Source organism: Ranitomeya variabilis, chromosome 1, assembly GCF_051348905.1.
Source record: "Ranitomeya variabilis isolate aRanVar5 chromosome 1, aRanVar5.hap1, whole genome shotgun sequence".
Lineage (NCBI taxonomy): Eukaryota > Metazoa > Chordata > Amphibia > Anura > Dendrobatidae > Ranitomeya > Ranitomeya variabilis.
Genome location: NC_135232.1, coordinates 629,788,955 through 629,812,894, shown reverse-complemented (window position 1 = coordinate 629,812,894; position 23,940 = coordinate 629,788,955). Strand labels below are relative to the sequence as shown.

At 42.3% G+C, this 23,940-nt stretch overlaps 1 protein-coding gene across 4 annotated transcripts in view; it reads right to left on the bottom strand.

The window, feature by feature from the left end:
- The window catches only part of EXD1 (exonuclease 3'-5' domain containing 1), a 178,305-nt gene that overhangs the window by 23,317 nt on the left and 131,048 nt on the right, over positions 1-23,940 (bottom strand). For all 4 annotated transcript variants that reach the window (XM_077293348.1, XM_077293359.1, XM_077293375.1 and 1 more), the window contains exon 9: positions 6,417-6,497. In XM_077293348.1, coding sequence (XP_077149463.1) covers positions 6,417-6,497 — 81 coding nt within the window. The remainder of the gene's footprint in view (positions 1-6,416; positions 6,498-23,940) is intronic.

Here is a 23,940-nt window from a genome sequence, read left to right as displayed (position 1 = left end):
TATGGAATACAAAAAAAATCTTGATATTCCAAGCCATTTTTTCTCATGTGTCACCTATTTTGCATCCGTTTTTGACGGTTCACCATAGCCTTAATCTAGAAAGTAGCTTGGAGTGGAAGTGCTGTGTTATAATTACACTAGATGGTCTTACAGTAGCATAATCGATCTTCTGTTCTGTGCAAAATCAGAAACTGACACACTAGTTTGAACATTAATGTTTGTTATCCACGCAACATACATTTTTGGTGCAAAGCTGCCGTTCAGCGACCAGCACAGGCAGCTACATTTCATGAATTCAGCCTCCTGATCTGTCAACTCAAGGTGAGAGAGTAAAGGAACTGGAAAACACCAAGGTTACTAACCGGTAGCCAGATTTTCCAGAACCCATGACAGCACACCTGAGAGAGGGGATCCGCCCAGTCAGGATAGGAACCATACTGAAAATAAAAGGGTGATACCTCTCCCTCGCTTCAGTTGGTTTACAGAGCATGAGAGGCCCCCCCCCCCGGTTAGCTCACATGGCAAACTATCACCACATTAAACTAACAAAAAAACACCCCAAACTATAGTGCACACCAAAAGAGTGAAAAGGGGGGGAATATACAGGTGCTATCATGGGTACCGGAAAAAACGGCTACCGGTAAGTAACCTCGGTTTTTTTTCCCTTCCCCCATGACAGCACACCTGAGAGACTTTTGGAGAATGAAAAACCTTAGGGAGGGACCACCGCTTGCAGCACCCTTCTGCCGAAGGTTAGGTCAGCAGAGGAGGATAGATCTAGTAGGTAGTGTTTAAAGAAAGTAGATGGTGAGGACCAGGTATGGGCCTTACATATCTGATCAATCGATACCTCTGCCTTTTCTGCACAGGAGGTAGCCACGGCTCTGGTGGAGTGAGCCTTGATGCCTTCAGGAACTGGAGCGCCACTCGCAGAATAGGATAAACTAATGGCCTTCCTGATCCATCTGGCAATGGTACATTTAGATACACCGTACCCCTTTCGGCTACCCTGGAAGGCTACAAATTGGGACTGATCTTTCCTCCACTGACTAGTCAGATATGTAATGCAAAATGGACCTTATCACGTCTAAAGTATGGAACTTCTCCTCCCCTGGATTCCTAGGGTTATTACAAAATGATGGCGAGGTGATCTCCTGGATCCTATGGAACTTAAAAACTACTTTGGGGAGATAGGCCAGATCTGGTCTTAGAACTACCCTATCCTCAAAAACCTGAGTGTATGGAGGGTATATAGACAAAGCCTGTAAGTTGCTCACCCTACGGGCTGATGTTAGGGCCACTAGCAACACCGTTTTACACGTGAGGAATTTTGGTGACAACTGCTGTAAGGGCTCAAACGGGTCTAAGACTAGATTTAGATCCCAGGGAGGAATTTTGGATACTACAACCGGTCTAGATCTACTACAGGATTTTATGAAACGGAACACCCACCTATTGGATGCTAGGTTGGCATTATATAAGGCCCCCAAGGCCAAAACCTGAACCTTGAGTGTACTAGTTGCTAACCCAAGTTGTAATCCCATCTGTAGAAATTCTAGAATAGGGTCCACTGGCGCCTCCTCCCCCAAAGGTTGACCCAGGAATTCAAGAAATTTTCTCCATGTTCTACCATAGATTCTAGATGTAATCAGCTTCCTACTCTTCAACAGGGTGGAGACTAGCCCTGGAGAGAACCCCCGGTGACTCAGTAACACCCTCTCAAATTCCATGCCGTTAGATGGAAGCCCTTCACCTGAGAGTGGCACACTGGCCCCTGGGTAAGTAGGTCCGGAATCTCTGGTAAAATCCATGGATCTGAAACCGACATCTTCCTTAGAAGGAAGAACCACGGTCTCCTCAGCCAAAATGAAGCAATAAGGATCACCCTTGCTTGATCCTCTCTAATCTTCCTCACTACTGTCAGAATTCATTGCTATCAGGGGAACCACGTAGGCCACGGTAAATTTCCAGGGTATGTCCAGGGAATCTACCGCTAACGGATTTTCTGATGGATTTAGAGAGCTGAAATTCCTGACCTTTCTGTTGCATAAGGTGGCAAATAGGTCTGTCTCTGGCTTGCCCCAGACCTGTACTATCTGCTGGAACATTCGAGGGTTCAGGTACCATTCCCCCTGTCTCAATTCCCTGCGACTCAGGAAGTCTGCCTTTGTACGCTCGACGCCCCTTATGTGAAGTGTTGTGAGAGATAACAGGTGTTGTTCTGCTAACTGAAACAGGATGCTGGCCATCTCCATAAGAGTACGGTATCTTGTTCCCGCCTGAAGGTCGATAGCCACCACTGCTCGATTGTCCGACATGACCTGGGTATGGCGGCCCCGAAGCAAGGGAAGAAAACGTCTCAAGGCCTTTTCCACAGCCCACAGTTCCTTTATATTCGAACACTGACTCTTTTCTAAAGAAGATCATGTTCCCTGCACTGCGTGGGATCTAAGATGTGCTCCCCATCCCGTACCACCCGCATTGGTCGCGATCATATCTTCCACTGGTCTTAGCCACTGGACCCCCAATGCCAAATGTCCTCTTACAGTCCACCAAGTTAGAGAATCTCTTACGATCAAGGAAAGATGTACTTTACTTTCAAATGTCCTTTCAATAATCTCTGCGCTGACAGAACCTCCAACTGTAGCTGCCTTAGGTGAAACTGTGCCCATCTTACTGATGGTATACAAGATGTTAGAGAGCCTAGCAGTGACATTGCCCTTCTCAGTGTCATTATGGCTCCTGTATTGCTGACAGAACCAAAGCCCTTATCTTTACAATTTTGCTCTCTGGCAGGAGGCAAAGTTGGAGTCCAGTACCAACCTGAGGAAGGATTGTACTTTTTTGGTACTCACTTCGACTTGAGGGTGTTCACCACCCATCCCAGCTCCATTAGAATTAAAGTCACTTAATTCACCTGATCTATACAGTGACCATCCAACCTCCCTACTATGAGGAAGTCGTCCAGGTATGGGATACCTTCGTTCTCGGAACATAGTTAAGACATCACTTCTGCCATTATCTTGGTAAAAACCCTTGGAGCTGTAGACAGACTAAACTGAAGGGCTGCATATTGGCAGTGCCTGATCTGTCCCTGGATACATAAAGCTACCCTCAGGTACTTTTGATGATCCCGATAGATTGGGATATGGTAATAAGCATCCTTTAAGTCCATCACTGCCATGAAGCAGTGAAGCCATGAAGCAGTGCTGGAAAAACATCTTTGTGTTGTGTTTAATGACTCCATCTTGAAGTTCTCCAAGAACCGTCCGGCTTTTGTATCAAAAAGAGGGGGGAATAAAATCCCCTTCCTTCGGGACTTCCCGTAGAACCTGTTTCTGTACAAGTCCCAAGACCTCTGTCTAGTTGTTCCTCCTGTGACTTCTTGTGAGGTGTTAACACAAAGGTCTGTCGGGGTTGACGGATGAAATGCATTCTTAAGCCATGTCTGATGACATTCAGAACCCAACCACTGAGGGAGATATGCCAAAATATCTGCTAGCTTCTGCCCAAAGAGGAATTAACCGTCACACGGGATGGAACAGAGTCTATTTTTTGAAGGCAAATCACCAGGACACCCTTTTAGCCACAGGGCGCATCTCAATGCGTTCGACAGGCCTGTCGCCCCTGGCTGCCAACTTTACTGAGTCAGCTGAGGAGTCCACTAAGAAGGCTGCTGCCCCCTGCACCAGCGCCATGTTGGCCAAGATCTCCTCCCTTGGAACTTTATTCGTCAGTTGTTCGTTAATTTGTTGCAGCCAGATCAAGAGAGAGCGAGCAGTACATGTCCCAGCTATTGCTGGTTTCAAGCCCCCTGCCGCTGCCTCCCTGGTGTGCCTCAAGAACCCATCTGCCTTTTTGTCCAATGGGTCTCTTAGTATGCCAGAGTCCTCTAAGGACAGGGACATTTTTTTTTTTTTTAGAGGACCTAGCCACGGCCCGATCAATTTTAGGGATTTCCCAGGTATCGGAGTCTTTTTCCTCGAAGGGGTATCTCCTTTTGTAAGAGGAAGGTAAGCTACCCGACCTCTCTGGCCTCTTCCACTGTTTATCTATAAGTGCCTTCACCTGCGTATTAACGGGGAAGGTACACTTCCTTTTTTCCTCCAGGGCTCCAAACATAACATCCTCCATGGATCTAGGTGTTTTGTCCTCTTTAAAGCCCATAGTCGATCTGACCGCCTTAATCAATCTGCCCACATCCTCGGTTGGGAAGAACAAACGGCCCCCTATATCACTGTCGAGGTGGAGTCCAAGCCTGACTTTAAGGAACCTTTTACCTCCACCCTGATTATGGCCCTAAGGCTTGTGGCAAAGTTAGGGGTCTCATCCCTTATTGTTTTATGTATTCAGTCAGCGCAGATATCCTTCTGCTACTGAACTCCCAGCGGGGTTTTACAAAGGGCACACGCCTTACTCCTTGTTTTGGCACCAGCCTTCCTTGGCCCCTGGTGATTTAAGCACAGAGATATGACACCCATTAACATCAGGGTGACATTCTCGTAGATCAGTCACCTCCGCTGTCAATCAAGGGTACCGGATTCGGAGGCTGGTCAGGGGTACGAACCACGTCCCTCCTAGATATTGAGGAGCACTGTGACCTCTGGTCGGGACGAACGCCACTCCTGCCACTCGAACGGCTGCTTCTCCCAGTGCCTGATCCTCTCTGGCAACCAGGCTTAGAACTTGCTAAGGGCTCCTGCACCATATACTCTTCCATTGAGTACTGGACATGAGTGCCTCTTCAGTGGTCATCCCTCCTTTTAAGAGGGATGCACGGCGCTCTCAGCCTCCTCCGGTGCCCCTCCCAACTCATCCCCCCCCCCCCCCGTCGGGATGCTTGAAAAAACTCCACGCCACAGGCCGGCGTATCCACCATGGGCGCCGCCATCTTGGATCCGGCGCATCACACCGGCGTCACGTGGGCATGTCCATTCCCAGTGCCAGCAGTGCTACCCGGAAGTGGAGCTCCTAACCTGGAGTGATGGATGGCCGGCAGAGGAGGGAGAGCGGCACGGCACCCACAGAAGAGTCGCTGGATCCCTGACTGCGCTGCCCCACACCCGCACGTATGACAAGGCCCCAGGACCTGCGGACGGCGCTTCCAGCAGCAGAAGGCCGGAATACAGGCGCCCTTGCCTGTTCTTCCAGTGCCGGGACAGGCATGGGTGAGTAAAAAAGAAAAATCCTTGAATCGCCGTCTTCAGCACAAGGGTCCCTGTCAGGACAGGAAACCCAACTCAAGTGAGGGAAAGGTACCGCCCTTTTATTTTCAGTAGGGTTCCTGTCCTGACTGGGCGGATCCCCTCTCTCAGGTGTGCTGTCATGGGGGAAGGGAAAAACAAAGATCTATCTTTTTTTTAAATTAGTGCTGTGTTGGCACTTACGAACACAACCAGTAGAAGATAAAAGTATAAGAGGGCCTAAACTTATAAACCAACTAAAGAAAGGAAAAGAAAAAAAAAACAAAACTAAAAAATATCTTCGTTAAGTACCTTTAAAAAGAAGGGCAATACAAAGACATGGTCAGATAAAGGGAAAAGGTCATAGACGAAGGAACAAAATTATCCACTATATAATGAAGGGGGAGGGAGATGACCCTAAACTCGCCCTAAGTTATCCCTACCTGCCCCTTAATAAAACAATGTGCCCGCCCCCCCACTCCGTGTAGAAAATCCCTAGGTTACCTTAATAAGTAACTACTTTGATCCCAAACCTAGATGAAATAACACCCCATTAGTGCAAAAAGTAGATCAAGTCAATAGTCATAGACATGCATCAGATAATAATTTGTCAGCAGATACAGGAATATAATTTACATAGTACCTACCCAAGATACAGAAAGGGGAGGATAAATCATATTAATACTATAGCAATAATACTAATATCTATGCTACAGTGCTCACAGTGCAAAGTAAATACATGCGAAAAATGCGTCTCTTAATATGTCACACAGAACTTGCAAGAAAGGTCAAAATGTCTGAAGATAATATATTAATGTACACATATTTTCTTTGTTCATAATAGATAACTCCCACTAGGAGAACACCTTGCTTAATGGTTTCCATATACATCCATCATCCCTATTCCCAATGCTTCTTCCCCTCTCTTCAATGTTCTTTATGTTCATATATGTTTATGCTATAGAATTGTATTCGTATTTTGCTTTGTTTTTGTTTTTTTGTTTGTTTTTATAATCCACTGTATGCACAACAAAATACAAATACTCAGGGGAGCAGTGAGTAAAATTCAAGCAAAACCTGTCCACCTGGTGACGGCTCCTCACATGGATTTTTAATGTTCCCTTTTTTTTCCTAATAGGTATATTTCTTTATTATGTAGTTAGAGTCATGTGAATACTATATATCATTATTATAGCTATGCATTTTGCTTGTGCATTAGTATTAAAAACATACCTGTGTATCAAAGACATTGGCGAGTACCACGCTGTATTTATGGAACAAAAAATTCCCAAGCCAACGGCAGTCATGAACAACCTACAAACAGGAAATATATAGATTTTTAATTTTTATTAATGCACATTTGCTCGAGGCACTAGACGCGGTGACTGTAAGCATGGCCCGGCACTGACTAATAGTCATTCAGAAAGAGCCAGCTCAGTAGCGATGCAATACTGGCATTGTTTTTAAATTTGTTTTACAGTGCTCCCCTTCCCTAAAAGATGGTTAAACTGTTTTAGGCTATGTGCACACGTAGGAAATGTGGTGCAGAATTTTCTGCATTAAATCTGCATCTCCTGGCAGAATCCGCAGGTGCAGATTTTCTGCAGTTTTTGTGTGTTTTTGTTGCGGATTTTGTACAGTTTTTGTGCAGAAACACTGCAGAACTGCACAAAAGAAGTGACATGCACTTCTTTTAAATCTGCAGCAATTCTGCACAGCTTTTTTTTTTTACCATTGATTTACATTGTACTGTAAATCACAGTGCGAAACTGCACCTTTTCTGCGCAGAAAAATCTGCTGCAGTTCTGCAGGAAATCTGCAACGTGTGCACATAGCCGTAGGGCTTGTTCACATGTTGCGTTTTCCACCCCAGTGCATTTTTGCTGTAAAAAAAACCCCACTGTTTTTTTGTACCAGCAAAGTGAATGAGATTCCTGAAACCTCATGCACACGCTGCTTATTTTTCCTTGCGATTTTCACCCACTCAAAGGAAGAAAAAAAAAAAAAAGCTGCCTACTGAGAATGTGCGGCTGGTTATAACAAAAAGTACAAGACATACACAGGCAAGCAGGTAAACAAAAGCCTCTGATATTCTGACATGTGGGTTTTCAGAGCAATCTCTGGAACAGCAAGCACTTTTAGAAACTGATTGCAGTTGACAACTTTATTTTAGGATTTAAAGCCACCGAGGTACGATTGATCTTGTGGGAATAACATTTCAACAATTTATGGGCACAATGTATTTGTAATTTTTATTCTACAACATCGACTGCAAACTAACTTCTAAAAAAAAATTTTGAAGGATCAATATAGCCACTGCACGCATTAATGACTTGTTGCAAGGGTGTAGTTTGCAAGTAGTGGACACTTTTGGGGGTTTATAGAGGCAGGAGCAGAGCTGACCGCACTGTGAGAAGCGAACTTGAGCTGAAATGATGTTTATTAATGAGACAGAGCTCAGCTCAACTGCATTGCCCCTCCTCCCACACCGACTCCTGTGGTTTGAAAACTGAAGGGCGTTCCTAATCTCTTCTGCACTCCCAGTCTGAAGATAGCGAGGAGAGCAGACCATTGGTCATAACAGGTCTCACACTGAGAAACCTGTTTTAATTGGAGTGTTCTTTTTTCCCCTGTATGTTGCTCCCCGACTGTGATTGATTAACAACATACAGGGGAAGAAGTACACACTCCCAAAAGAAAAATCTCTGCTAACAACTCCTTGGACTTCATGTAAGTTATAACCTAAGCTTTGCAAGCCGATATCTCCATAACGGGGAGAAAAAAACTAAAAACTATGTTTTTATTCAGCTCTGCTTTCACTATTCCATGATGTGGTCAGTTTGATATGCTCAAATTGGTGAAAGGTCCTTTTTACTTAAAATTAAAACTGGGTACACTTGGAAAGGAAATGGCAATATCCAAAATGGTCATAGTATATATAATATAATAAACGCTGCAAATTGAAAATAGATATCATAATAGCCCCCAAAATCATAGAAAAAGAATGTAGATGTGTCTTAGAAATGTAACCCCTTAGTGACAGAGCCAATTTGCTACTTAATGACCAAGCACATTTCTACAATTCTGACCACTGTCACTTTACGTGGTTATAACTCTGGAACGCTTTAACAGATCCCACTGATTTTGAGATTTCTTTTTGTGACATATTGTACTTCATGTTAGTGGTAAAATTTCTTTGATATAGCTTGCATTTTTTTAATGAAAAAAATGGAAATATGGAGAAAATTTTGAAGATTTTGCAATTTTCAAACTTTGAACTTTTATGCCCTTAAGTCAGAGAGATATGTCACACACAATACTTATTAGATAACATTTCGCACATGTCTACATAAGCACAATTTTGGAAACAATTTTTTTTTGGTTAGGAAGTTATAAGGGTTAAAAGTTGACCAGAGATTTCTCATTTTTGCAACAAAATTTTCAATTTTTTTTTTTTATTTTTTTTTTAGGGATAACATCACATTTGAAGTCACTTTGAGGGGTCTTTATGACAAAAAAATACCCAAAAGTGACACTATTCTAAAAACTGCACCCCTCAGGGTGCCCAAAACCACTTTCAAGAAGTTTATTAACCCTTTATGTGCTTCACAGGAACTGAAGCAATGTGGAAGGAAAAAATGAACATTTAACTTTTTTCACAAACATTTTACTTCAGAACTAATTTTTTTTATTTTTACAAGTGTAAAAATAGGAAATGAACCACAAAATTTGGGTGCACGGCAGAGCTCGGAAGGGAAGGAGCGCCGTTTGACTTTTTCAACGCAGAATTGGCTGGAATTGAGATCGCACGCCATGTCGTGTTTGGAGAGCCTCTGATGTGCCTAAACACTGGAAACCCCCCACAACTAGACCCCCTAAGAAACTTATCTAGATCTGTGGTGACCACTTTGAACCCCCAAGTGCTTCACAGAAGTTTAGAATGTAGAGCCATGAAAATAAAAAATAATTTTTTCCACAAAAATGATCTTTTCGCCCCAAAATTTTTATTTTCTCAATGGTACCAGGACAAGTTAGACCACCAAAGTTGTGCAATGTGTCCTGAGTACGCTGATACCCCATATGTGGGGGTAAACCACTGTTTGGGCACACGCCAGAGCTTGGAAGAAAAGGAGCGCCGTTTGACTTTTGAATCTCAAAATTGTGAGAGCGGATGCCATGTCGGGTTTGGAGATGTGCCTAAACAGCAGAAACCTCCCACAACTGGCCCCATTTTGGAAACTACACCCCTCATAGATTTTATCCAGGGGTATATTGAGCAATTTGAACCCACAAGTACGACACCAAATTTGATAACATTATGTCGTCATATTGAAAAAGTTCATTTTTTTCACAAAAATCTTGTTTTCTCACTTTTAATCAGATTACACCAAAAAAATGGACCCCACAATGTTACCCACTTTCCTATGAGCGCAGCTATATCCCATATGTAGTCAAAAAGTTCTGTTTGGACAAACGGCAGAGCTCGGACAGGAAGGGGCACAATGTGACAAATTTGGCTTTATTTGAAATAGATTGTCATGTTTGCAGAGCCTGTGTGGTTCAAGAGCAGCAGAAATCCCCCATAAATGTCTTATTTATAAATTGTACCCTCTAATCTATTTATCTAGGGAGGTAGTGAGTAGTTTGATGCCACCATTTTTTATGCAGTTGATGCAACACAAGTTTGAAAAAAAAATTTTTCACTGTCTCTTTTAGGATTCTTTTTTGTACGTTCTGAGGAACACACCTCAAATTTTATAGCACTAGTTTTTATGAGTTCAGATATATATCCAATATGGCACCAATGTGAGTATTGGACACATGGCTTTGCATATAACAATAGATGGCACACCATTTGGTCTTTAGGGTAAAACTGAAGTTTCAGGACCCATTTTATTAAAGCTTCTAGAAACAATGAGCAAACAAGAAAATCCTTCAAGGAATTATTGCTCACAGGGGGAGGCATGCTCCTAAAAACACATTGACTGATTATAAAATTTGGTCTTGCTAACTAAACAGTTGTCCCACATTTGCGTATATTGTAGCAGGTAGAATAAACTGTACTGGAATGAAGGGCAAAATTTGGAGGCAAATGCAACCAACTATGTGGCAAAGCTGAGTTTGTTCCAAAGATGAAATAACACCAGCAGGGCTAGAATGGCAGACACTTTTAGAGACTGGTCGTACAACGTCCTTTTAGCTCCACCAATCCTTATATGAGAGACGAATGTGCAAATATATATGGTCAGAACCGCTATATGCACAAAACAACCAATTCTCTACAGAAACCGTAAAGTATTGTTTGGTACCAGAGGTTCTGCAAGAACCATATAGTAAAGACCATAGTGTATGGGACTTCCTCATTATTAGAGACCCTCCAATAAAATTATCATGCCCGTATCACCAACATAAATATACCGTTTTTTCAGATTATAAGACGGACTATTTTCCCAAAATATGGGGGGAAATGGTGGTACGTCTTATAATGTGGAGATACCTTACCGGTACCGTTGCTGAAGGCTGGGATGAGGGGATGTCCGGCGGTGCTGTGGGTGCCAGGCGGTGCAGCGGGGGTATCCGGCGGTGCTCTGTCGACACTTTGTGAAAGGCCAGAGCCCCCGCAGTTCCATGGTTTCCTGTGAGGTGGACTGCGGGAAAATGGCCGCCGCATGCGCAGATGGAGATCTCGGCACCAAGATCTCAGCACTGAGATCTCATCTCCCGAGATCTTGGTCTGCAGCACCGCCGGGCACCCCGCAGCGCCGGACACCCGCAGCAGCACTGGACAAGCGCAGCACATCAGAACACCCCCTCACCCCAATCCTGCCTCCTACAGCAGTGACCCTGGGACCCAGCTTCACTGCAGCCACCACCTGTAAGCAATAAGACCCATGGATTATAAGAAGCACCATTTTATTAAAGAAAAAAAAAATTCCTATTTCTCTCCTCAAAATTGCGTCTTACAATTCGGAGCGTCTTATAATCCAAAAAATACGGTAAGTAATATAAATGGAAGCAAAAGTTGTGTAGCAAGACAGTCGTAAAAACAGTCAAAGTTAGATAAATGGTCAAAAATGTTTGTGAGTAATCAAGTTCTAGAATTAATTTTCAGATGACCTAACTTTTCAAGAACATTTGTGGGGTCCACACTCTGGAGTGTACAGACATGGCTAAGTGGACGAGAATTTGTTGGAATAGTAGTTTGGTATGTGATTGATCAAGTCCTGGAATTAATTGTGAAATGGGGTAAAATGGGATCTACTAAAGAAAATATTCTCTATTAGGCTATGTTCACATTTGCATTGTGTGGCGCAGCGTCAGCGACGCAACGCACAACGCATGCAAAATGCATGCACAACGCAGCGTTTTGTGACGCATGCGTTCATTTTTTCCATCATGCAGCGTCCTCTGCGCCCTGACAGTTGCGCCAAAATGATGCATGCGTCACAAAACGCAAGACAACGCATGTCCATGCGCCCCCCATGTTAAATATAGGGGCGCATGACGCATGCGTCGCCGCGGCTGCGCCCGACGCTGTGCCGCACAACGCTAATGTGAACGTAGCCTTACTTGTTCCAAATTACTCTACTGAGGCCACTAAGCAGAAAATAAAAATTATATTAAAAAATAAACCTAATAATTGTAGGTGGTGTGGTAGATGTCAAAACAGGGGGAGAAACAAAGGCCTGGATGGGATGGGCACGTGGGGCAACAGAATTGGAAATCACTCCATCTCCCATGCTTCCTACAAACCCGGCATCTTTTTTGAGGATACTTTTGGGTGGGAGTGACAGGGACAAGGAGAGAAAAATTGTGTTCTGCAAGTCTCCGGGAATCCTCAGACTCGAAGGCTTCCCCCTGTGCAATCAACTCAAACATGAGGACCTCAACTATTTTTCCTGAAACTGGAGAAATGTAAGTGGTCCTTCGGACTTTTTATACAGGACAAAGTTGTTGTATGTGGTAGTTTGGATAAGGTGTGTGACACAGATTGGTTTTTGTTTGTCCCTGGTGGCACAACTGTCTTTGACCGTCACAGTGGTGTCCGCATGCAGTGTGGTTAGCATGTAGACATCCTTTCTGTCATTCCACTTTACTGCAAGAAGTTGGTCACTTGCGAGTGAGAATGACGCCCCCTTCTCCAAACATCTGTACACCAACTGACGGAAACCCCACTCGGGTTGTCCCACAGGCACCTGTATTGGCAACTTTGAGGGAATTATATAGGGGGATGCTTGTGTAATAGTTGTCCATATACACGTGGTACCCATGATGGAGAAAGGGCATCATTAGCTCCCAATTTTGCCTGGGATGCCAATTGTCTGGGGGCAGTTTGGGGGTTGATTTGGCGGTCCCTACCTTCATAAATTAGGAATGTGGAAGTGTACCCTGATGAGCTCTCACAAGTTTTGTACAATTTTATGCCGTATTTGGCTCGCTTGGAGGCAGGGCCGGACTGGCCATCGGGCATTTCTGGCAAAGTCGTGGGCCGCTCGCCAGCGCCGACTTCACCCCGCATTCAACAGTAGAATGCAATGATGGAGGAGAGAGCATCTGCTGTCGCTCCCTCTCCCATCATTCCCCGCTCTGCCTCTGACACTGCGGGTGTGCGATGACGTCATATCATCGCGCACCTGCTGTGTGTCGGGCGGGCAGACTGCAGCTGCTGAGACCGGAGCCGGGAGCAGCGCGAGGCACGAGTTTTTTTTTTTTTTTTTTTAATATATCAATGAGTGATAACTGGATTGTGGGGCTATTGGGGGGGGGGGGCAGTATTATATTATATGGGTTGGGATTTATTACACTATGGGGGTCTGTGCTTCATTACATTCTATGGGGGGCTGGCTGTATTTACATTCTATGGGGGCGGGCTGCATTACATTCTATGGGGGCGGGCTGCATTACATTCTATGGGGCGGGCTGCATTACATTCTATGGGGGCTGGCTGCATTACATTCTATGGGGGCTGGCTGCATTACATTCTATGGGGGCTGGCTGCATTACATTCTATGGGGGCTGGCTGCATTACATTCTATGGGGGCTGGCTGCATTACATTCTATGGGGGCTGGCTGCATTACATTCTATGGGGGCTGGCTGCATTACATTCTATGGGGGCTGGCTGCATTGCATTCTATGTGGGAGGGCTGTATTACATTCTATGGGGGGCTGTATTACATTCTATGGGCGGGCTGTATTACATTCTATGGGCGGGCTGTATTACATTCTATGGGGGCTACATTATATTTTATGGGGAGGTTGGCTGTATTACATTCTATGGGGGGCTGTATTACATTCTATGGGGTGCTGTATTATTTTCTATGGAGGGGCTGTATTACATTCTATGGGGTGTTGTATTATATTCTATGGAGGGGCTACATTATATTCTATGGGGGGCTGCATTATGTTCTATGAGGGGCTACTATATATTATATATGCAGGGGCTGCATTATATTCTCTGGGGGGTTACATTATACTCAGGGGGCTACAATATATTCTGTGGGGTGGCTGCATTATACTCTGGAGTGGCATCATTATACTATATGTGGGTTGCATTATACTGTATCGAGGACTATGGGGAATACATTATACTATATGAAGAACTATGGGGTGCATTATACTATGGGAAGTGAATTGTACTACATGGATGACAATGGCGGGGCATTATACTATATGGAGCACTATGAGGAATGTATTATACTATATGGAGGACTGAGGAGTGTATTATACTATATGGAGGAATTGCAGTGTACTTTAATATATGGAGGACTATGAGGAGTGTATTATACTATATGGAGGACTATGGGGAGTGTATTATACTATATGGAGTACTGAGGAGTGTATTATACTATATGGAGGACTGAGGAGTGTATTATACTATATGGAGGACTGAGGTGCACGTTATAATATATGGAGGATTATGGGGCGTATTATACTAAACAAGCAAAATGCTGCCTATTCATTGAGTGATTGGATTGTTTATGTGGGAACAGAAATCCTTGTTCTCAGCAGCACATCGCTGGTGTAAACTGTAGTTGTGCTGCTGATAGCATGATACTGAATGGGGACAGATTGATCTAATTGTGATTGTTCTGTTCCCTTCATTCTTTCTCAGTTGGTGTAAAGAGGCAGGGAAATAAGCGAACAACTTTAGTATTGTCATCACAGTCATTTAGCGGCCGGAGATCAGCGCATGTAAATACAGCAGAAATGCTTCGCAAGGGAGACCAGGCAAGGATGATGACAGTTGTAGTTAGCACCCGGCGCCTGGGAATAGCGCTAACTCTACTGCTTTTCCCAGCCGCCAGAGCAATTAATTCTGGAATGTGTAATGATTTTTAGGGTTGATGTCAGCTGCGTAATGTCAGCTGCTATCAATCCCTGGTGTAAGTAATGGAGCGGTGTCTATCAGACACCCCCACTACTAGCCCAGACCTGGCGAGACCCAGCAACTCTGAAGAGCGGTGACAGTAGTAACAATACCGCTCTTCACAGTCGCCGGGCTCAGTGCAAGACCCGGAATATCTGAAGAGCGGTGACGTTACTGATGTCACCGCTCTTCAGAGTCACCGGGTCTCGTGCTGCGCAGTGGAAGCAAAAGTGGCTGTAGGCAGAGTTTATGGAGCATCAGAATGAGGTTCCATAGCCTTTGATCGTCTCATCCCTTCATTATCTACGAGATCCAGTTATGTAGGTAAAGTAGCGGCTTTTCTTGGTACTGCAACTAAAAGCAATAAATAGGACTGAGCTGTAATGCTGGATACAGCTGTGATAATATGTTAAATAGTCGTGTTACACTCCCCTCACGTCTTGTAACCTACAAGTGTACAAAGATATTATACAGTCACCATGTGACAAGTGGGCCTGTGTAACTTGCTTGGAGGGTATAAATTAGCGGAATGACAGACGGTCCTTTAGATCATCAAGGACCCGTCAACTGCCATAATTTTCTTTGGGGTATAGGAATTTAGAAATGAATTTTGTAGGAGGGAAATTAGGGGTCTCAATATATTTAGCCGATCATAGTTGGGGTCAGTTCTTTGGGGGGGCTTGCAAATTGTCACTGAAGTGGAGGAATCTCATCAGGGCTTCATAACGAACTTGGGACATGATGGCTGCAAATACAGGGGTGCTGTGGACAGTTTTATTGCCCAATAGGAACAGAGTGTGTTTTTTTTTGTTTTTTTTTACTAATCCCATAATTAAGGTAAGACACCCCAAAATGTTTTATTTCGGGGACATTTGTGGGGATCCAGGAACGGGAATGAAAGGCAGTGGGTGTTTGGGATATGTCTTGTCGGGCATATAAGTTTGTTTGGTGGACGATTAATTATAGGACTTCTGGGCTAATGAAAATTTGGAAAAAATCTATTAAAATTGGAGACATCTACTCTTATTCCAGAGGCTGCAGAAAAAGGGGAATTTGAGGGGAAAATGAAGTGTCATGATACCACAGGGGGACTGCGGTACTTGGTCCTGCCTCTGAAGCTTCAGCAGTGCACTTTATAAGCATGTTTATTACAATGAATAGGAGATGTATAGGATTAGAAATTCAGCCAGAATAGTTAAAGCTGTATTACATAAACAATACACCAGCCACTTTATACATATTGAATTTATATCTATTTTGGATTGATTATTTGATGTACTCCTTTGTAGAACAATATTTGCAAATTATCAATTGCTTTTTATGTAGGTCTACGTGACCACTTATATTTAATGTTATTAAGCAGTTATTGAGCAGCACGTCCATGCTGAACTTTCCTCTCACTTTGCATCTAACTCTCTCTTCGACAACCTACAATCTGGCTTCCGTCCCCACCATTCCACTGAGACTGCCCTGACCAAAATTACTAACGACTTACTTACAGCCAAAGCTAACAGACAATTCTCTATACTCCTCCTCCTAGACCTGTCCTCTGCCTTCGACACAGTTGACCACTGCCTCCTACTACAGATCCTCTCTTCCTTTGGGGTCAAAGACCTCGCCCTATCTTTGATCTCCTCATACCTTGCCAACCGCACATTTAGCGTTTCCTACTCCCATACTACCTCTTCATCTCACCCCCCCTCTGTTGGAGTCCCCCAAGGCTCTGTCCTAGGACCCTTACTCTTCTCAATCTATACCCTTTGCCTGGGACAACTCATAAGGTCCTATGGCTTCCAGTACCATCTATATGCCGATGACACTCAGATCTACCTCTCGGGCCCAGATGTCACCTCTCTGCTCTCCAGAATCCAAGAGTGTATCAGCCATAGGCTCCTTCTCCTCTCGCTTCCTCAAGCTCAATGTGGACAAATCTGAACTCATTATCTTTCCTCCATCACACATATCTTCCCTACCTGATCTATCTATCAAAATAAATTAAATCATACTTTCCCCTGTCCCCAGAATCCACTGCCTCGGAGTAACCCTTGACTCCGCCCTGTCCTTCAAACCGCACATCCAAGCCCTCACCACCTCCTGTCGCCTCCAGCTCAAAAATATTTCCAGAATCCGTCCTTTCCTCAACCCACACTCTACCAAAATGCTCGTGCATGCCCTAATCATCTCCCGCCTCGACTACTGCAACATACTCCTGTGGCCTACCTTCTAACACTCTCGCTCCCCTCCAATCCATCCTTAACTCTGCTGCCCGACTAATTAATCTCTCTTCTCGCTACACTCCAGCTTCCCCTCTTTGTAAATCCCTTCACTGGCTCCCAATTTCCCAGCGTATCCAGTTTAAATTACTAACACTGACCTACAAAGCCATCCATAACCTTTCTCCTCCGTAAGTAGTGTATCATCGGGTGGTTTCGTCAAACTCAATCTGACAGGTGGGCCCGCCTCTATCAAAGTGTATTAAAAGTGTGTAACCCCTCCCCTCCCCTGTCTGTCATCTGTCCCTGTGTGTCTGCTCTCCCCTTTTGATACAGACCAGTTATATAATTATATCCTATTAGATGGGCCAGTTATATAATTATATCCTATTAGATGGACCAGTTATATAATTGTATCCTAGGATTCTCATTTTTACACGTGTTTTATAACACAGTTTCTCATTTTCAACATCACGCCTACATTATATGCAATGCTTAATAGAATAGTGTGTGATGGTATAATTCTCAATATTATGAAAAATGACAGTCATTGTATGAGTTTTAAAAGACTTTTTTAAAGTATGTAGCAGACAATACATTGTATGTGGATTACAGCATGATATACAATAACATACAGCAGGGGCGAGTGTAATAAAAATACGAGCCTTAATAATAAAAAATGCTATCCAGCTGCCTGTTACAAGTGCTGCTCAGGGTGCTGACCACGACACATTTAGAATGAAGCAAGCACAGAGATGCCCCACCCTGTACAGATAATGTCCAGTGTTAGTGAAAAATTATTATTATTATTATTCATTTTTATAGCGCCATTTATTCCATAGCGCTTTACATGTGAAATACGGGGCAAATATAGACAAATACATTAAACATGAGCAAAATCAAGGCACACTGGTACATAAGGAGGGAGGACGCTGCCCGCGAGGGCTCACTGTCTACAGGGGATGGGTGAGGATACACTAGGAGAGGGTCATTGTATGAGTTTTAAAAGACTTTATTAAAGTATGTGTCAGACTGTAATGTTAGCTAAACCTCAATATTGTATGATAGTGTAATTCTCATATAATGCCCAGTGTTAGAGTGATGTGGCAATGCGATGTATCAGACACAATACATTGGGTTAAGCTTGAAAATTTTGATGACACAAATATAACACAGCAGACCCACTGTATTGGGGATATTATGTATAGCCTGTGTTTTTGTAGCATTATATGATTCTGTGATTCTCATTTATATGCGTTTTATAACACAGCAGGCTCACTGTACGGGAATATTATGTATATCATGTGTTTTTGACAGGTATAAAGCAGTTGTTTTATACATGACAGGTATATGAATATAAAAAGTAAAAATCATCACATGTACAATTAACATACATCATTACACTTCTTACAAAATAGATAATATACAGTATATAGTTCAGCGATAATGTCAGGAGTTGGACAGGCATTTATCAGTCTTTCACACGTATCACAGAAAGATTTTAGTTTGATCTGTGCGAGTTTGATATGGCCGTACAGAGCCCATGTTACAACACCAGCAAGTATGAAGCGATGTGTTTTTATACGTTTATAAAAAAGCAAAGACACTATATTGTAAAAGTTTAAACGTGTATTTTATTCACAGTGTTCACATATAGTGAATAGTGCGGTGTGTTTCTATATGTAGTTGTGGTGAGAGTGCATTCTGTAATCAGAGCAATACTGCTAGCTATCAGTGTGAAACTTTCAGACAAGCACAGCTGTGGCTCTACAAGCCATTTACCATGTCAGTTTCTGGGGATAGACATACAATCTCTACAAGACAATGCTATGACCACACCACCACAGACAAACACGATTTATACACCTCAACAACTAAATTTACGCCTACTGCATAAATATGTTTATACGAAGCAATACATAGGTAATACGGAATAAGTCATGCTATATTAATTTTACACCACAAATACTGGTTATACCGTAAAACTATAACAGCTATTAACTATTGTATTACACAAATTATGTCATAATAAATATACGGTTAAATTATTAAAACAAATAATGCCGCTAGCCACCAATATAATACTAAATTTTTAAAACAGATACACCATAAACAGGGGTTATACCGTAAAACTATATTATACCATGTCAGCTGCTTTAATCCTTTGTATGTAAACACTGACTAAGTGCAATTTCTCATACAGATACTGACACGCAAACATCGGTCTATATGCCGGAAAACTGGTGTGTTCCCGAACCATGTCAAGATCTGGATTCAGACGTCGAGATCATAGATGTCAAGAACACTGTAATTTCACCGCTACCCGATGCTCCTAAAAGACGTGGAAATTCGTTAAGCAGGTGTCTCAAGAATAGAAAAGGTAATGGTTCACTTGAAATACATACGATTCTCACTTTTGTGTAGAAAATCACTTCTGTGTAAACTAATAGTTATATTTTATTTACATCTGCTAAACTAGTTGTCAGAAAATTCATTTTGAAAAAGAGAATAACTCCGTCTCAACGAGACAGTTTTGTGTAGAAAATCAATTCTGTGTTAACTAATAGTCATATTTTATTTACATCTGTGAAACTAGCTGTCAGAAAAATTCAATTTGAAAAAGAGAATATCCCCGTCTCGACGAGTTTGAACAATGCGCGGTCCATTAAACCAGGAGCTGCGGAGGTGCAATTCCCGGTTCATACTTGTAAGTATATATCTGGTCTGCTCTATACTGGATTTATGCAAATATGGTTACAATGATTTCATGAATAACTGTCGCCGGTAAGTTTTCAAATATTACGCAGGATCATAGATAAGTGTCGGCGTGTAGCTTTTCCAATTTTACACCGATTTTGCAGGTAACAGACACTTGCATCTTTTCTTTTAGATACGCCGGATCTTCAACCACGAGATTTGCAGTGGTGTAATTACGGATCTGCACAGAATCAACCACAAAGAGCTAATGCGTCTGTGAGAACAACGCCTCTTTCGCCCATCTGTGTTGTAGATCGTGTGGAAAGCTATGCGGCACCCAAACACTCCGGGAATCCAAGCCCCAAGATTTCACGTCAAAAATCTAAGAATGTTTCAAGAAAGCGATTTGCATCACAGATTGCTAGCCCCTGTATAACTCAGGAGGCCAATAGCATAGAAATTGAAAAAACAGAAATTGAACAGCTCTCCGAGGGTATGTGGTCACCCACAGTTCCGTTCAATATACGGGTGTGTCAAGCTGTACAATCTGCAGATTCTGCTCTTGCAGGATCTTCTAGCGATTTTGGCAATGTACTACCTCTAAAGAAATGCTCAGTATCACGGCGCCGTGTAAGTAAAAAACAGAATGTTGCTGAACATTCATCTTACACAGGGAGCCCTGTGTGGAATGATGAACACATCAAAATCTTTATTGCCATGTCTGCTCAGTACGTCCATATCAAACTCGCACAGATCAAACTAAAATCTTTCTGTGATACGTATGAAAGACTGATAAATGCCTGTCCAACTCCTGACATTATCGCTGAACTATATGCTTTTAAACTAAATCATGCATGTGTACATACACCCCACCTGTGAATTTAAATAAATCTAAATCCACCTGACTAAACCTGGCTTTAAACTAAATCATGCATGTGTACATACACCCCCTGTGAATTTAAATAAATCTAATCCACCTGACTAGTGAACACTGTGAATAAAATACACGTTTAAACTTTTACAATATAGTGTCTTTGCTTTTTTTTGTGTATAAAAACACACCACTTCATACTTGCGGGTGTTGTAACATGGCCACGCACATAATATAAATGAAAGTCTAATAGGATATAAAAACAAATACTGGGATAATAGTCACTGTACATATAAAATGAAAATCTAATATAAAAACAAATCCTGGGATAATAATCACTGTATCAGATTAACAATATCAAACTATATCAAAAGGGGCAATCAGCCCTATCATGCATGTGTACATACACCCCACCTGTGAATATAAATAAATCTAAATCCACCTGACTAAACCTGGGTGGCTATGGGCTGAAAAATTAGCTAAAATAATACCGCAAAGATCTTATAGAGCCAGCGTCATTAAGAAGTCTCTACAGATGCTGGCTAGTTCCAGAAGATCGCCAGCAGCTAGAAGCGAGCGAAAGACAGTTTGCAGCGCAATAACTACACAGTATTCCCAGAGGCTATTACATGATTCAACTACAGTTTTACACATCCAAGACAACCCTGGAGGTGTCAACAGCAGTGCTGATCCAGTATGATTTTAACACAACAAAAACACAAGCATTTTTATAGCTTGTTTTAATTAATTACCTACAGGTCAGAACACATATTTGGAAAACAACTCTTAACACAGACCCTGACAGTGTTGAAAATGTTGCTATCACCATTTTCTGAACACTTGTAAAATAAGTGATACTATATCTTATTAAACTCATCACCACTGAATGCTGTTGTACATCACGCTGTAATCACACTGAAATGTGCTGCTGTAGCTGAACTGTAACACTGTATATTAAATATTTTGTAAGAAGTGTAATGATGTATGTTAGTTGTACATGTGATGATTTTTACTTTTTATATTCTGTAAGAATTTTTATAGTATTAAAATGTCTTTGAGCTGTATTTATTTTATTACATTAAAATCTTTTAAACTTTTACAATATCGTGTCTTTGCTATTTAGAAATGTATAAAACAACTGCTTTATACCTGTCAAAAACACATGATATACATAATATTCCCGTACAGTGATCCTGCTGTGTTATAAAACGCATATAAATGAGAATCACAGAATCATATAATGCTACAAAAACACAGGATATACATAATATGCCCAATACAGTGGGGCTGATGTGTTATATTTGTGTCATCAAAATTTTCAAGCTTAACCCAATGTATTGTGTCTGATACATCGCATTGCCACATCACTCTAACACTGGGCATTATATGAGAATTACACTATCATACAATATTGAGGTTTAGCTAACATTACAGTCTGACACATACTTTAATAAAGTCTTTTAAAACTCATACAAGGACTATCATTTTTCACTAACACTGGACATTATCTGTACAGGGTGGGGCGTCTCTGTGCTTGCTTCATTCTAAATGTGTCGTGGTCAGCACCCTGAGCAGCACTTGTAACAGGCAGCTGGATAGCATTTTTTATTATTAAGGCTCGTATTTTTATTACACTCGCCCCTGCTGTAATGTTATTGTGTATCATGCTGTAATCCACATACAATGTATTGTGTCTGCTACATACTTTAAAAAAGTCTTTTAAAACTCATACAATGACTGTCATTTTTCATAATATTGAGAATTATACCATCACACACTATTCTATTAAGCATTGCATATAATGTAGGCGTGATGTTGAAAATGAGAAACGGTTATAAAACACGTGTAAAAATGAGAATCCTAGGATATAATTATATAACTGGTCCATCTAATAGGATATAATTATATAACTGGCCCATCTAATAGGATATAATTATATAACTGGTCTGTATCAAAAGGGGAGAGCAGACACACAGGGACAGATGACAGACAGGGGAGGGGAGGGGTTACACACTTTTGATACACTTTGATAGGGGCGGGCCCACCTGTCAGATTGAGTTTGACGAAACCACCCGATGATACACTACTTCCGTATATTTCTACACTAATCTCTCAATATCTTCCCTCACGTAATCTCCGGTCCTCCCAAGACCTCCTCCTCTCCTCCACGCTTATTCGCTCCTCACTCAATCGCCTCCAAGACTTCTCCCGAATATCACCCATCCTCTGGAATTCAGTGCCCCAGCACGTCCGGTTATCCACTACTTTTGGATCCTTCAAAAGAAACCAGAAAACCCACCTCTTCAAAGAAGCTTACAGAATGTAAAGACCACACGGCCACCTTAACACCATTAGAGCTACTGCAACCCTCAACCTACTGTCTCCTTAATCCTGTAGAATGTAAGCCCGCAAGGGAAGGGTCCTCTTCCCTCTGTACCAGTCTGTCACTGTACTTTTGATCAGGTTCATTTGGATGTTTTGGGTTGTCATTATGATTTAAAAAGAGAAAACACAGTAGTTTGACAATAAATGGCTTCACCTAACCACTAACCATGAGTGGAGAAACAATTTTGGTGTTATCATTCATATTCTCTGAAAAAAGGGACAAGAAAGCAAAAATTCTGACGGGTTATGTACATTTTTGAGCACAACTGTATTCCTATATGTAGAGGATATTAAATATTCATAGATGTATAAGCAGAGAAATGTTACCTTTGGGATATATGTCCAGGAAAACACCACACTTGACTCGTGTTTCGCACTGAAATGCTTCATCCAGAGGTGACAGGGTGCTAGTCTGATGGCCATTGAAAGTGTCAAGAGTCAACAGAATAGAGGCAATTGCCCCAATGAATCCGGTACTGGTCTGTGGTAGGTAGGCCACATTGCCACCTACTTCCTAATTATGCTTGTGACATGTTGGTAAAGTTCATTAGTGGGTCATATGTTCATATAGGATCATGGGAACTCAACACAAGAGAAGGCAGCAACTAGCAGCAATGTAAGAAGCTGATTATGTGATTGCGCAGTTACATGATCGGAACAATAAACTCATACTGGAAAAGCAGCGTATAAAAGATACTCTGCCTAACGCTTCAGGATCAAATATATAGGTAGATATATATATATATATATATATACACTCACTGGCCACTTTATTAGGTACACCTGTCCAACTTCTTGTTAACACTTAATTTCTAATCAGCCAATCACATGGCGGCAACTCAGTGCATTTAGGCATGTAGACATGGTCAAGACAATCTCCTGCAGTTCAAACCGAGCATCAGTATGGGGAAGAAAGGTGATTTGAGTGCCTTTGAACGTGGCATGGTTGTTGGTGCCAGAAGGGCTGGTCTGAGTATTTCAGAAACTGCTGATCTACTGGGATTTTCACGCACAACCATCTCTAGGGTTTACAGAGAATGGTCCGAAAAAGAAAAAAAATCCAGTGAGCGGCAGTTCTGTGGGCGGAAATGCCTTGTTGATGCCAGAGGTCAGAGGAGAATGGGCAGACTGGTTCGAGCTGATAGAAAGGCAACAGTGACTCAAATTGCCACCCGTTACAACCAAGGTAGGCCTAAGAGCATCTCTGAACGCACAGTGCGTCG